This window comes from Malaya genurostris, chromosome 2 (genome assembly GCF_030247185.1).
Source record: "Malaya genurostris strain Urasoe2022 chromosome 2, Malgen_1.1, whole genome shotgun sequence".
Taxonomy (NCBI): domain Eukaryota; kingdom Metazoa; phylum Arthropoda; class Insecta; order Diptera; family Culicidae; genus Malaya; species Malaya genurostris.
In genome coordinates this window covers 116,754,879-116,771,933 of record NC_080571.1, presented here as the reverse complement: position 1 = coordinate 116,771,933, position 17,055 = coordinate 116,754,879, and the positions used below count along the sequence as shown (strand labels likewise).

The window sequence follows — 17,055 nt, the reverse complement described above, 5'->3', positions numbered from 1 at the left end:
TGAAAACAAATGTGATTTTGTTAACATGTGTTACTCTTACTAAACCGAACAAATCTCACCAATCCATTGATACGGGGGAAAAATATTCCCATTATGAAGAGTCCGAAAAGGGGTCCCAGTGTTACAGGTCCTAAGCTCATTGACAACTGCAGAACGGCTCCCATTTTTTCGACTACTACAACTAGAAACACAGCCAGAGCTCCAAATATCAGAACAGTGAATCTCATAATATATCGTGTTTGGGTTTCTGTTAAGGGACCCTTCCAGAAGGGTTTGCAGAAGTCTTCAAGTACGATTGCTGAGAGAGAGTTAAGTCCAGTCGAGAGCGAACTCAACGCTGCACTAAAAATACCAGCAACGAAGAGTCCTGCCAAACCAGGATAAACCGCTAAAACTTCCATCACTAGAAGTGGTACCAGCTGATCTTTCGCCTTGGCCAGTCCGGTACTGAGTGGGTCACAGTCATGATGCATCGCGTAGATAAGAAGTCCGTTATAACAGCAAAGGGCAAGCACTGATGTGGTTCCGATCAGGAACAGAACCAGAGCTTTCCGGGCCTTTCGTAATGTCGGCAGAGCTAAGTAACGTTGCATCATATTCTGGTTGATGGCATTAGTGGAAGTCCAGAAAAATGTTCCACCGATAAATAAATTCCAAAAGGTACTCCTCGTCGTCGGATCGAGATCGAAACTATAAGAAAGGTGTCCGTTATTGAAAATCAAGTATCAGACATCAGAATAACATACTCTGGTTTTTCAAAACGCTGTCCAGCAGTGTTCCTTTCTATAACTACTCCGAGACCACCGACGTCGATCGTGCCTTTGATGATCACAATAATCATTGCACCGATCATGACTCCCGTTTGTAAGACATCGGTCCATACTACGGCTTTCAAACCACCCTAAAGGAATAAGGATGCACTACAATTTCAGACAGTCAATAATCGATCACCGAACTCACCACACTTGTGTAGAAGATGCAAACTAGACAAACGATCGGTGTAATGATGTGAATGTTGACTCCGGACACTGATAGGATAAAACAAACATCATTAAAAACCACCGTCCAACGGACAGATATTGAACGGCCTACCTTGGTTGAATGCCAACGCCGGGACGTAGACAACGATCGGAAGCCACAGTAGCTAGCAACGAGAAGATAAGTTTAGTGCAAACGAAAACATGCCACTGAAACCGTATTTACAACCTACCAAAGCTAACGTAAACAAGAGCGACCCTAAAAGTCGCATTCGCTTATCAAATCGCAACTGTAAGTACTGAAAGTAGATAAAATGTATCCTTGTAAATTTGATGGTACAACCTGATGATGGATTGAATGGGATATATCTAAAGCATCACTACACTGAACTAGTTGAATCTGGACATGATGATATAGTAAAATTTAAATTGTCATTTTCTACGACTAATACCTGTTTAGTTTTGCGAGTCCTTCTCAGTGGATATATAAATAAAATCCGAAACCAGTCCACCATAATCTGCTAATGCAATGATGAGCCGAAGGAAACCAAGATTTTTTACTGTATGGAGACATAGCGCTGTAGTGAGAAATGGATGTACTTTTCCCACATCTACTAGAGTTGTGTGAAATGCGCAGGCAATTTCGTGCACACATTTTAGAATCAATCAAGAACCCATTTCTCACCAGATGGCGCTTTTGGTGTCCCAAATAGCTCTATTACTATACTCGAGTCTCTAGGTTTATTTTCGTTAAGATTGTAGGAATAGAAAAGATTACATCCACTTCTGCAGATGTTGGCTACGAAAATATCAAACAACAATTCGCTTGCCAAACCAAATCGAATTCGAAGACGAATAAAATCGAGGATGGACACGAAGTCCTATAGCGATGATTACAAAAGAAGAGATGGAAGTGTTTGCGATGTTGTGGTATAAACAATGAATGGAATTGATGGAACAAATTCATAAATCGGTGGCAAACCCGATCAGATGAACATAACAAAATCATAACACAAGTATATCAACAGTTGATATGTATAACAATTTGTGTTATTTTGAGATAATTAACAAATGAAAACAGTTGAAAGTTAAAACTTATGATACCAATATAATAACAAAATCAGTTATAATGTTTTATTTTCATTTGCAAGAATCATAATAATGTTCATTAATTGAAAAAATGAATTCTTCCGTTGCTCTATATCGAGATATAGTGCTCAAAATTTCAAAAAACTAAAAGAAGAAACCAAATCACAAAACAAATTATTCATTTATTTAAAAAATCATTTAACAATTTTTGGTTAAAACAATGCTAAAAGGTGGTTATTATAATTCTGTTATTACCATTTGATCGGGAAGCACGGTTGGACAGCAGCGAAGAAATCTTACGGTATATCGCATCAGGTCCAAGGGGGCCAAGAAAATACAATGTTGGCCATAAATTGTTTTGTATACGACGAATTTAAATCAGCAGCCGAATTGTACGCAATTTTTATGTGTACATAATACGTACTTAAGTACTCGGGATTTGGGTATTTAACCACTTGACACCAAATTTGTGTTCAAGTTTTGCTTGCATTTATGAGTCTGCGATTTTGATGAAACCTATAAAAATATTTTCCTATTAAAACGTGAACCGGCAATAGAAATTGGAAACTAATCTTGAGCATTCAAGAACAATTTTAAAATCTTCCAATTCTCAATCTTATCAAAGTAAACAAGCGAATGCGAGAAAATTGCATTTGATCAAAGCAAGCCTGTCAGAACATGCGATCGTTTCGTATCGCTTCTCGTGACGCATGCTGCCTGGTAGCATAAATGAAGTAAACCTAGATTTCCCACTATACGGAGACACTTACATCGCTTCTACACTGAAAATAATTTACACGCTAGTATCATGTGCAAAACATTTGAACTATCACTACTTGTAGAAGACATGAAATTCATGAAAGCTTGCACTTAACTTATAATATGAGTGTAAAACATGTTGATATTTAGTGGAAATCATGTTACATTTATCTGAAATTCTAATCAAAATGATAAAATGTATAGATTCTATATGAATTTCATTTGAACGTCACATTGCTATTCATATACATTTCAATTGAAACACAGTTGCTTTTGTGCTGTACTCATTTCTACTAGAAAATGAAGTGATTGACACATGTAGTTCGATTCAATAGCAAAACACATCACATCCAAAAGAAAAAAACACATCAAAGCTAAGTGAAAAATAATCTCATCTTGCATCTTAGTGAATTTGCACATGAAATCCTAAAACAAATCGCTTTGGTTATGTACTGAAATGAAAAAGCACATTAAATTGATGTTCTATTCACATATGAATCGATCGTGCAAATTTTTATCATTGTAGTGAAAAACGGGTGTACTTTTTCCAATAGCTGCTGTGCTTGTGTGAAATGCGCTGGCAATACATACATTATAGAAGCATTTTCGCACCCATGTTTCACCAGACGGCGCTTTTGCTGGCACAAACATACATTACTATTACACTTGGGAATCTATATGTACACTGTTATGCGTTTTTTACGCGGATTTCTCAAGTTACGAAGTTTTCTTGTTTTGTCTTAGAAATGCATGAAACGTCGTGATCTGGTGTTATCCCGAAATTTCAACTCTCTGACACACTGATATTTTCGATTTCTTTTTCAAATAAAAAAATTTTTAGATTACACCATATCTGAACATTTCATGCATTTCTAAGACATTTGGCATCAAAAAAAAATTCTTCCATTTCACGAGTTTTTTTTTCCACGCGGATTTCTGAAGTTACGCGGTCTCAAATTCTCTAAGTCCCAAAGTCGATTTTTTCAAAAAAAATTTTTTTGAGGTTACACCAGATTTGGACGTTTCATGCATTTCTAATATATTTGGCAACAAAAAAAAATTTCTTCAGTTTTAACGTTTTTTTTACGCGAATTTTCGAAGTTACGCGGTTTTTTACCCGAATTACCGAAGTCACCCGGTTTTTTAAGTGGATTTCCGAAGTTACGCGGTAGGTATTCTCAACGTAAAAACAGACATCCGTGTATTTTATTTATGCTAGTAGCAATCTTTCCGTGGTAAATTTTATGTGAGACTGAAACATTACCTAACGGGTGGCAACTAAAATTTTGGAATTTTTTGGATCGGCCTGTATGCTTAACAACAAACGAGCTCAGAGTGAAAGAAGAGTGTGTATGTGTTAGCTCTCTCTCTCTCTCTCCTCTTTCTGCTAGTATTTTCTGTTTTGTTTATGCTTGCTCAGTTTTGCTCAATATGCCGTCGAAACAAGAAGTATTTCACGAGCGCGTTGTACAGTTCTACGAACTGCACAGAAATCTCGGCAAAAAGTATACGGTACAACATTTTAAAAGCGAAAATGTTGCGGCTTCGACTCTTTACCATATTCTAAGATCCCCAATAACTGCTCGCAAGAAAGTTAGTGGAAGACCAGCCAAAATTATGGACGCAAAAGGACTTCGTTCTCTTTCTCGTGCCTTCAACAACAAGTATTCACTGAGGCAACGGGATACCTCAAGAAAGTTCAACTGTTCTCACCAATACATCTGCAAAACATTGAAAAGAGTCGGAATAAAGTGCCGAAAGAAGACACGAGCCCCGGAATATACTGATGCACAGATTTCAACGCTGAAGTCCCAATGCCGCTGGTTGATCAAAAATTATTCCGGAAAAGGTTTTGTTTTGGACGACGAAAGTTATTTCCTTCTTTCGAAGAGGTAGATTCCCGGTAACGATCGATACTATTCAACGGATAGTTCTATTGCACCTCCGAACTTGAAATATAAGTTTAAACAGAAGTTCGAACAGAAGGTAATGTTGTATATTGCCATTTCCGAGAAAAGTATTTTTAAGCCATGGTTCAAACCCTCTGATTTGCAATCAATCAAGATGTGTACCAGAATGAATGTTTGAAGAAAATTTTTATCCCGTTTCTTCAAAAACATCATGCTGATGGAGAATACATGTTTTGGCCGGATAAAACGTCATCGCATTACGCCAAAAAAACACAATCGTTCCTGAATATCTATTCGATCCCATTTGTACCCAAAAACCACAACACGACAAATCAGCCTCAGTGTCGCTCAATCGAAGATTTCTTCGGGGTTTTGAGCTCCTTGGTGTACAAAAATAACTGGAGAGGCACGAATTGCAAATAGTTGATTGGAAGAATCAAGAGATGCATTCGCAAAGTTGACATGAAGGCCGTACAACGCTCCTGTTCCGACATCAAACGGAAGCTTCGCCTAACATCCGATTACGGACCGTTTTGAAATGTTCACTAATTTTTTTTTCCACAGTGGACAATCTATCATTAATTTCAATAAATCGGATCTTCTTTATATATGTTTGTCTTTTTTTGACAGCTTGAGAAAGAAATTCCAAAACTTTAGCTGTCACCCGTTATAATTTCGCTCGTATTTATAGATTCGAGCGCTTTCGCAGTTTCATGGTACTTTTCTGAACGTTTACTTCCATGAGTTTCTAATTTGAACAAAGATGTGTTTCACATCAAAAACTCAGTCTTTCTCATTGGTAATGAAAAAGGCGGGTGAATAAAACCACAGACATAACTGGATGAAGTGAATACGAATAAAACTGACGTGTTTTTTCACACTTCTAAACATAAACAATCGTTCGTATTAGTTGATTGTGTAATTTTTTTAATTTTTACTGCTTCGCTTCTAGAATTGTATACTAAAGTACGACTTATTGACGACGAACATATTCTACCGTACAATTTTTTTTTATTCAACAATATAATATAATTTTTTAGGCACACTGCTTAAGCTCTAAGATGCCGGCTTTTTCTAATTTTAGTTAACGACTAACATAAAACTGTAATATTGGTGTTGAAATTGTCTATACTCGAGAATCCAGTCTACAGCTGGCAATCCGCAGTGGTTGATGAACTGAATATAGCGTGTGTCTTCCAGATGACGTTGGTAAATATTTATGCTGGCCGCATCCTTAGGTCCGTATGGGTCCGCGAAACCGTACAATTAAATAGTACGAAACAAATGAGAGTAAAAAAAACGTATCGTAGGCCCACTGCCCTCAATCACTGAAAATATTCCGTATTTCTATGTGTCGGTTTTGCACGATATGCTTTGTGCGATGATTCGTAAAATTCATGCGGTTGAAAATTTTACACGCCTTATTTTGGCATTGAATTTCGCCCCTATGCTCGTTCATATCAAACATTGTAGAAAACTTCAATTTTGAGTTATTTGTACTTATCTCATACCACTGAAGATTTATCGTAGCTGACCATATTTCTGATGATATAGAGAAAAAATTATGTTACTGCGTTGAATACAACAAGAGATATTCACGATTAAGTTCTACCCATTTTTGTACAGGGTAAATTTTGAAATAGAGCCCCATAGTGAAGTTTGTAGCATTCACGATAAAAAACGAAACCTTACACAGTTCACACAATGTTTCAACTGATGAGAACGATTTTAGATATTCAGAAGTGTGAAGAGACGTGTTAGTGTCATTCGTATTCACAAATTCCAAATCGCGTTGGGGCATGTCGGTTCTTACATTTGAAGTATTAGTTACATAACGTTCAAAGTATATATGGAACTAATTCAGAAATGAAAAATGAAAAGAAGGACTTACTAAAACTCATAAAACTACACAAACGTATCTCTTACTCCACCTTTCCCTGGAAGTCACAAAACACCAATAATTTTCTCAGAAACACCGCAAATCCTTCCACTACATAAATAACTTCAATGTAGGAGCGATGGAAATACTTTGTAGAACTCTAATCTAATAATCTGGCTACAGTGTCTCATTCTAGTGAATCCCGATCATAATTCCAGAGAATTATTTTCGAGTTTTGCCATGCCAAAAATACTATTTTTACTCCAGAGAAGTTTAAAAATTAAGATCCCAAAGAATTGTTTTCGAATTTTCATATGGTGTGCACCGTTTGAAAAAACCTGTTTTTTATATAAATTTTAAGTACTTTCAAATTAGAGTTGTTTGATCTGTTACATTTTGCTACCCATTTAAATAACTGAGTTTGCAATATGACCATATTTTATATATTTTTTCAATAGCGACCATAAAACTTAGGAGTTTTCTACAATCTTTCTCATAAAAAAAGGTAAGAAAGGTAACGCAATCACAGTGAAAACCTACCGTTTAACAATGGCCGATTTATACCTACTACTCGACTCAGTTCCTCGAGATGAGACATGGTATGTGTAAGTGTATGTGTGAGTGTGTATATATGTAACCAAAAAGTGCACTCACTTTTCTCGGAGATGGGTTAACCCATTATGTCCTAGCGTATGATATATCATACGCAAAACTTTCTATATTTTAATGCATGTTTACTTTCGAAGTTTAATACCTAACAGCTTTATTAGAGCACTAGTTGATAGTTTGTTTGTATATTAAAATTATTTTCAAGTGTTAACGTTTTATTTGTATTATAACCTTGCAAAGTTCACACAAATCACCAAACAAAAGAAAGCAACATATTCGTGTGAATCTCACGTTATTTCAGAAGTGAAATTTCAAAAATATATGTTAAACGGTAAAAAAAATGTTAACATTTGAACGTATGATATATCATACGGTGGGACAATAGAGTAGTATTTTTTTACAAAGGATATCGATTAGACAGAGTTTAACTTTAAAGTCATTCATCACTTCGGACCTGAAAAACTTTCTGCCCTGTGTGCGCTGTTTGAAATTGAATCCAGGTAGGCATCGACAAACAAAGTTGTTTATTGCAGCTTACAGTAGTATATATACAAATAATTATATAATTAATAACAGTCCGCTAAAATCCAAAACGAAGGTATATTTTGGACGAAATGCATCAAATATTTCTATTTATATTGTGCCTTCATCTCCGATAGTACTTCTACCGAAATTATTTAAAAGAAATTGAATCGTATATATAAATACCACTCTCAAAATATAGGTATATCTCTTATAATTTTGTTGCTACTTTATTGTCCCAGCGTATGATGTATCATACATAGGATAATTTTGTTTGGAAAGGATTTCTAATAGTGATTTGGTATTTCCCAACATCTCAAACACAAAATATGATGGTATTGATGATATTTACTTATTTGGTAAAAATTTGGGAACTCCTGGGTTATAATGGGTTAACCGATTTTCAAATGCCATTCAAATGGATGGTCTTATAGTTCCGAAAGCTGCGATGGGATTTTGTCCGGATCCGACATATGATTCCGGACCTACAGGCCGACGTGTGTTTAAAAGTGCAAACCGTAGTTTAGCACGACGTTGATTTAAATTTTACTCCTACCCTACTTTTATCCACCTAGTCGTGTAATGATGCCTTGCTAATATTACTAATATTCTCATATATATTACTGTTCGATTATTCAAAACACATTTCTTTAACACTTGAATAAATCTTAGATAGTTTGTTTGGACATACAAATTTACAAACAGTTTTGAGAAATTTGAAGATGTCTTACATTGTCAGTGTCATGCAGAGATGTCTATCTCCTCTGTGTGACGAAGAGCAAGCAAAATTTCTCCCCTCGCACTGACAACTTCAACGAGAGCTCTTCTCTTTCACATTTATACACTACTGTTGTGTAAAGTGTGCACGCATCATGAGTGCGTTGGTTTATTTCCTTTTACCTCTTCCACTAAATCGCACCAAGGTGCTAGAGCATTAGCTTATAAATTCTCTGAGGTGGATGCAAATACTTTCACAGAGGTGTACACGCCGGTGAGCACTCTGCTGTATGGTTTTCGTAGATGAAGCGTGGACACGCTAAATTAGCAAAATAAAACAATTTATCGTAAAATTTTCGGTTTTCCTTGCAAATTTTTCATAGCAAGGCCAGATCTACTCTCTATTAATTGAAGTTCACAGAAGTGTTCGCTCACCACCACGCGCCAGTGGTCACTTGGGTGTATTTAGACGAGAGCGCGTGTGAGCGATTCATGCGAAGAGACTGTGTTTCACTCGCGCCAGCTGCTTCAACCACAAGCACACACTCAAATGCTGTCTATTCGACACTGAGAAGAAGTGCGCTTTCCTCTTTGTGCGGTGCTTCGTTTTTTTCATCCTCGGTGTGGCAAAAATCTGACTATAGCGTGTATCACTCTGGTGAAATGCCATCTCTGGTGTCATGTAAATGACGGTAGTCAGAAATCTATTCCGGATGACATTCCACTCAAAACATTGATATTTTCATTTGAATTGAAATTTATTGAAATTAGTCTGAGAAAATTAAGTGATTTGGATCACCAAGAGTTGTGAACCAGACTTAGAATATTGTTTTTTTTAATGGTCACTCTAAAAGACGGTATGAAATTGTTACAGTTGTCACCCTGTAATTCCGGAACCGACATTTTATTTCTTGTACAACGGGAGTTGGAGTAAATACTTGGCTTTCAGCATTCGAAAGCCATTATTTTTGCACATGTTCGATTTGGATTTCATTAAGTTTATCGTGGGCAGACTAAACAATTTTCGGATTTAAAATGCCTTAATTAAAGAATTCAATATCTTAAAGCTAATTTTCAGCGTTGGAGTTATCAGCGATTCGTAGTGAAGTGTATAGCGGTTGTAAATATCATACCTACACCCCTTCAGACTACATTTTCAGTTAGAATTTATTCAATTCCTTTTCGTTTTCCTTTTAGGTAAGTTTAACCGTCGGACTTTAGCAGTTTGTAATGCATCAAATGCCAAACTAAGCTTGTTAAGCCGCATCGGAAACCATTGAATGGAAATTCTGAGCAGCAACTGAGTCGAATGAGAGATATAATATTCCCGTTAGTAAACATTACTGTTTAACTTACCTCATAAGCCGACGTGATTTGCAAATCATGAAACACGGGCAAAAATATGTAGTGCATTACGAATCCCATCACAATGACAGCGAACACTATGTAGCAGTACTGCGTGCCGTAAACGTAGATTTCCGTTGATGTCCCAAGAAGTGATATGCCAGATATCCAACTGGAAAATGAATTACACTGTAAGTATTTTACTATCCGAAGAAAACAACAAATCTAATCCTACCTGGCTACCAATGAAACTGCAACCGGAAAAATTTTCATTTTCCTTCCCCCAACCAGATAATCCAAAGCTTCCGAGTCCCGACGAGCAGTTTTCTGAGATTTGTGCTTCATATGGTCCTGATATCCGAAATAGATTCCAATAAAGATGCAGCTGACCAGCATCATAACAAACACCAGGTAGTCGGGCCAATTGAATCGTTGCAGCGAGCGGCTCAGGTCATCCACACTTTGCACGAGGTCGCCCGCGACCTGGGTGGAGGTGATGAACGGTACTTGAGTGGTGTCAAACGCTGCCATTTCTCGTCAGTCCAGTTCAATTTCTGCCACTGACCGAGGTGATGATGAATGCAGTGTGAACTACTGTAAACGGTAGCGAAAGGATTTATATCAACCACGTTCCACTTATCGTCGTCGTTTGTTTGCGGATATTCTATGGTTGATAACGATCCGGATAATCATCTCGGACGCCGTTCTTTCTCGGCAGAGACGGAGTAGCATCACTGATAATGAAGTTTTATTGACTGTAGGGTGACAGTGCACTTTGGGATATCGCTTTATCCCAATAGCATGATTTTCATTCAGATATTTTCACCGAATTTTCATCATAATATGAAAAGCGAGCACTTAGTTCACAATAATAGATAAAATAATTGTTAGAACGAGCTTTTTAATGATTGTATGCTGTCAACCTTAGCTCTAAATACAGCACACAACTAACAAATGGTATGGAAATATATTGTGCTCAACATATTCATGTCCTACTGTTAAAGTTATCTGAGAAGCAGTTGTCATTAGATTGTCTTTTGCCTTCATTTTTATGGAGGGGTAATCAAAATCCATCCGAGGACCTTTGATTCTTAGGATATTGTATAATAGATCGTAGTTTAATATCTCAAAATCTAATCTCAATCTAATTTTTTATTGATGGGATCAAATTTAGATGTTTACTGTACTTTTGAAAAGGGGAGTCACTGCATTGAATTTCTGCGCACGATTAAAATTCTTAAAATTTTTAACACAAGATTTCTAATTAATTGATGAAGTCTTTTACAGGTACACTAGGAAATAAAGCGGTTACATCGAAGGAGACCATTATTTCATTCTCTTCAATTTCACCTAAGTTCTGAAGTTGATTAGTGAGCTCGCCTAAAAAATATTGTTGGTGGTAATAAGAACTATCAATTAAAAACTACTAGGATCAGCCCCATGTGGTTGTTCGAGCCATTGATGTGGAACAAGGCAACGAAAATTTCTAATGATCTACAATCAAACAGTTCAATCAATCGTCACATTTTTGAATCCGCAATTGCACGAGAGTCTGCCTAGATTTATCTTCATTAGGAATCAACACCGAACATTGTTTGTTTTATAGCCGACGAAATTACACCAATATCCCAAATGTATGCAATTATATCTTTGTACATACTTGCGATACGAATTTTGATATTAAAGCTTCTCTTCGTCAAGCTTGTGTTCAAGTTTTGTATGTAAGCAGTGATTTTTATAGCGTTAAATTTCTCTACCATTCTGCGATTTCGGTTAAGGCGATAAACTATTTTTCATTATCAATCGAGTTCATCTTATATAAATTATCGAAAGAGAAAGTAAACAAAGAGAATCTCTCATTGTTTTATTCGTCGTTTTGAACATTTCATACAGAATTAATCTTACGCACTCAACATTTACCTCAACATTTATTGGGGTAGTTGTCAATTTCTCAGACGAAACGACATAACATGGAATTTCATCCGAGCTTGCATGACACAAGATCAGAACATACCAATTAAAGCTTCAAATCGTTTTATGGCACTTTTTGTCTTGCTGTCTAGCAACAAGCTACCTCTAGCATCCTACGCGTAGGACTGAATCGTTAGCTATGATTTTGCTTCTATTTATAAATTCGTGTGCTTCCAACAGCTTTACTTTTACATCGATTAACCAATCAGAGCGATGCTTTCCCTTTGATATATCGCGTACCCCTTCAAAATCGTCGTCTATGGCAGCGAAATCCGGTATGTCGGAGATTTTTAGCAGACAAATAGGACACTAGGACAATAGGAATCATTTATATTATTGAAAATGATGTGGCTTGATACATTCAAATCGAATCTTAGAAATATTTCCAATCAAATAATGCAATAATATTTACAATTGATACAAAATATACTGAGCTGTAAGTTATTAAGACCTGACCATATTTCAACGTGTATTTTTCGAGAGTGGGTCATATCGCCGAAAGCCATTTCGCCAAAAGTCGTTTCGCCGAATGCCATTTCGCCGAAAGTCGTTTCGCCGAATAGGTCATTTCGCCGAAAGTCGTTTCGCCGAAAGTCTTTTCGCCGAAAGGGTCATTTCGCCGAAAGGGTCATCTCTCCGAAAGGGTCATTTTGGCGTAGCCGCATTAGTATTTTTTCATTTTCACTTAATAAACGGAAAATACCACCTACATTTGCCTGGTAGATACACCTATGCAATTGCTTTGATGCTTACTAGCTAATAGTCAACAAGTTTTCTTGGGAACTACTTTCTGAGGCTCATGAATCAATCTTTATTCAAGAGTACAACAATCAATCATTATTCAAGAAGTACAATGGTAAGTTAACAAAACGGGCGTTAACGCTATCATCTTTCGTTTGTCTTTAATTTAAATCAATTCTAATTACGATTTCAAGACGATTTCAGAATTCGGCGAAATGACCCTTTCGGTGAAATGGCTTTCGGTGAAATGGCTTTCGGCGAAATGGCATTCGGCGAAGTGACCCTGAACCGTATTTTTCCTTGAGTTTCTAATTTGCACCCCTATATAGAAAATAAAGACGTGATCCATATCGAAACTGTACTAGGATTCACAAAAGATCATAGAGATAATTTGATAAAATTCCGAATATATCTAATCTCGTGTTCTGATTGCAAGAAAAAATATATTGGACAGACGAAGAGGACTTTGGAAATTCGGTTCAAAAAGCACATCGTAGAAATAGCGAGAGCCTGTAAAGAATTTGAAAACCATACCATTTCAAATCAAAGGTAGCAGAACATGTATTTAACGATGATCATGAACTTTTTACAAATGACATAAAAATTTTTGGACAAATTTCCAATCCATGGAAATAAGACGTAGCTGAAAGTTCAGAAACAGAACTAATATAGTTTACAAATTAAATCAGTTTTGAGCCAAATTTAGAAGAGTTTTACCATTTTTGGCATCGTCGCTCTAAATGACGGTGTGCAATTTCAAACACACTGTACCCTATGAAAGTGTGACATTATTCGACACATTCTCACACACATACATTGCTCAGCTCGATTGATATAGAACACTTAGCCCTCTAAGCTAACCACAAATCGGATCTGGAATAACTTTTCGAGAACTTTTTAAAGAATTTTAAGACTTTTTAATTACATCTTAGTTTATGAAAATCGGTTAAGAAATTTCCAAAAAATTTCATTAATTTGCACCTATTTGCTTGCAATACTGGAATCGGAAGTCAGATCCACAAGAAATTCAAGAAAATTGTATAGGGCAATAAGATCATTTATTTGTGTTACTATACCCGATTAAAGTCTAACATCAAAATGTGAACAAATTGAAATCTAATTATGATAGCAACATCAGATTGAAATCCTAATATGATATTGACTCATCAAATTTTCAATTAATGTCACATTATGTTATCATTTTGCTGTTTAAAGGCAAAAGTTTTGCGAAATTCAAAAAATGAAAATATTAAAATCAACAACTTAGTGAATCCATTGAAATTGAGCAAATTTCAAATGGCAACACAAAAATACAAATTTAAGTTTCAATGGAAGAATTATTCCTTCAATCCTATGTTGCCTTTTACAAAAAGGCTTTGACATTCTGCCGAGATCCTGCAGTTGACCGCAACCATAACCGCGAAGAAACGATATTTTTCATCATTTTTTCAACATTTACGCAAATAATGCTCCTTCTTTTTAACCACGAGAATATTAGTGTCAAACCACACGTCTGGGAGGAATTAGATAAATTGGCGATTATCGGTACCACGTCAATCTGAATAGTGGCTTTGGCATTCCCATCTCGCTGATCGTCTGCCGTAGAAGAAGCTTATTTCAGAATGTGATATGAGAAATATATTTGACGTTATCGATTTCCTTCTAGATACGTTAAGTATTCGGTTCTGTCACAATTTTTGCGTTCAGTTTAAAAAAATGTTTCGACGTCGCGAAATTCATTCCAAAGTTTTTAGACCATTATTTTCAGTGCATCCAGAAATCGGGGACCTGGATGGCGAAAATAATCTACTCGCCAAACCCATTCTGAAAAAAACCCATAACTTTATATCCTACAGTATGGAAAAATTCATTGTTTACGAAGTTCGAACATCGAACATTGAATGTCTCAGATTTCAGAACCTAGAACTAATTCTTAATAATACTTTAGTGGCTTAGAGGAACCACCAAGAAAATATATGTTTAATTTGTATATTCATAAATAGTCCACAAACTGTGTTGAAGACACTGTTCAAAACAATTCTCATTCCTAGTTATAAATGCTTAGAACTTCATATACTCACTAATGCTAGATACTATGAGAAGTATTTTATCAATCATCTAATAGATCTTGGAACTTTAATACACTTTTCCAAAAAAAAACTATCTAACTATATGTTCATAATTTTGAGTCACAGGACTAATTCTGCATCAAATAATCGTAAATTATAAGTCTACACAAGAACTAAAAATTAACTGAAGAGATTATGGTTCTATCTGTGGTCAGAAGCGAGATAATTGTTCATTGTCCCAATTAGTCGAAAAAACAAATGATCTGGGATACTTTATTGCCGGATTCCTAATTCACGTTCCCTGTGTTGTAGGAGACGTCACTGTAAAACGTTCGATCTTCAGAGTCTCTAAATTCGTATTTCAAAGTGATTACATGTGCGAGTTGGTTGAGATCAAGTAAATAACTCAATTTAATGTTATAATGTTTGAAGGCTACATCATTGGATATGAGAAGGACAAAGAGAACATTTTTATACTGTGCTCAAATAGCCACACTGCTATTCACGGTGGATGCGGGATGCAAGCGACGCAACAAGTGTGCATTGACAGAAACTACCTGTATACAACTTTGTGAAACAACACAGCTTGTCATATAATCGAACATTTTCCATCTCTTCATAGCTAGCTTTTACAGCCCATAGTAATCGCAAAAAGTTTACCATTCCTAATCACCTAAGTTCGAAACCGGATTCTCTCCGCTGTAGTGTGGATTATTGCATACCAAATCTTTTTTCTTGCTTGCGACTAATATGAAGATTGCATAAAATCTTTTTTCTTGCTTGCGAGTAATATCGCCTAAATGTATACTATCCCGGACCTGTTTTTTCTGTTCTATTTTTAGCTTATGCTCGTGACGTGTCATTTCGAGAAAATCTACATCATATTATGTTTTCAATGTGCTTTCACTGAGATCAAAACTAGTTTTCAGTTTGATGTCACACAGCTTTTTTTCTGCTTTCTATTTTGATCTTTTAACCGTTAAAACGACCAAAACGATAGCAAATTAAGTAATCGATATATACGAACAGCACAACATCAAATTGAGTTTTCTTCTCGATCTCACACTCTACTCGGGTATTTTTTCAACTTTTTGGTGCATGTCACCCTTTAGCTCCGGAACCGGAAATCGGATCGGAATAAAACTGAATAGTCTATGGGACCATAAGACCTTTCATTTGAATTTGAGTTTGTGAAAATCGGTTCAGTAGTCTCTGAGGAAATTGAGTGACATTATTTGTCACATACAAACATACATACATACACACAGACATTTTGTGATCATGTCGAACTGAGTCGAATGGTGTATGACACTCGGCCCTCCGGGCCTCGGATGAACAGTCGGTTTTCACAGTGATTGCATAGCTTTCTATATGAGAGAGGTAAAAATATAAATAATTTATTATATAGAAGAGCTTGAGAAAAAATGTCTTTAATTTGAAACTCATGACAAAAGTATGCGTAGAAAAATGGTATAGATGCGCAGTAGAAATTATTCATCTCAAGAGAAGTTTTGAAATGGAATGCAGCTATAACAAGTTAGCTGAAACATCACATTACTACTGTGAAAGAGTCATGCAGGAAGGAGAATTTTCCAAAACCGATACAAAAGTGCACAGCTGTTTTTCTCAGAATTTTAGACAAATTTAAGAAATTCTCCACTGAAGAACGATCCTATTAGACATTATAAAATGTTGAGTGATACTTATATACTTTGATCTACAGTCTGCAGACACTGTACATCTCTTTGGTTCGTAAGCAAAGCGAAGTCTTGGCATTAAATTACTTTTTGTGGAATTTGGCCTTTCTGTTTCAACAGACTTTGCAGCCGATTCTTAGCGTACAGAATCATTGCATAGCTAGTACTACGATCCTAACTGACACTAGGGATCCTTCCAGGTCGGGGCTCGAACATACTCGACTACTGGCTTGTAAGATCAGCGCCCTTTGGTCTTTGGTTCGTAACATGCTCGAATATGAGGTTATTGTGTGGTCACCGCATAACTTTTGTGATACGGTCATTCTTATTCCAATACAATAATAATTCAATATTTCTGAGTGTTTAAAATGTTAAAAGTTCTCAGAACACTTTTTTATTAGGGCTATTGGAGGTGAATTGCAAAGATCGGTTCGACGAGAACCGTAGTTTAACAGATCGGCTGAAAAGTTCGTATCGTTTCTATGAGAGGGCACCACTAGAATTAAATCCATACCATTTTCAGTTAGTACCTACCTTCAAAAGATACGTGTATAAATTTGACAGCTGTCTGATTATTAGTTTGTGAGATATTGCATTTTGAGTGAAGCTACTTTTGTTATTGTGGAACAAATGGAAAAAAAGGAATTTCGTGTGTTGATGAAACACTACTTTTTGATGAAAAAAAGTGCCGCCGATACCAAAAAATGGCTTGATGAGTGTTATCCAGACTCTGCACCGGGCGAGGCAACAATTCGTAAGTGGTTTGCAAAA

At 36.2% G+C, this 17,055-nt stretch overlaps 1 protein-coding gene across 4 annotated transcripts in view; it reads right to left on the bottom strand.

Annotated features, from left to right (window-relative positions):
* LOC131428116 (sodium-coupled monocarboxylate transporter 1-like) overlaps positions 1–17,055 on the bottom strand; it is a 34,540-nt gene that overhangs the window by 10,010 nt on the left and 7,475 nt on the right. For 3 of the 4 annotated variants that reach the window (XM_058591787.1, XM_058591786.1, XM_058591785.1), the window contains exons 2-8: positions 10,042–10,400; positions 9,819–9,978; positions 1,211–1,276; positions 1,093–1,144; positions 961–1,028; positions 747–901; positions 60–690 (exon numbers count right to left, since the gene is read on the bottom strand). In XM_058591787.1, coding sequence (XP_058447770.1) covers positions 60–690; positions 747–901; positions 961–1,028; positions 1,093–1,144; positions 1,211–1,276; positions 9,819–9,978; positions 10,042–10,337 — 1,428 coding nt within the window. In that variant the 5' untranslated portion in view covers positions 10,338–10,400. The remainder of the gene's footprint in view (positions 1–59; positions 691–746; positions 902–960; positions 1,029–1,092; positions 1,145–1,210; positions 1,277–9,818; positions 9,979–10,041; positions 10,401–17,055) is intronic. The other variant, XM_058591788.1, reaches the window with a different exon arrangement.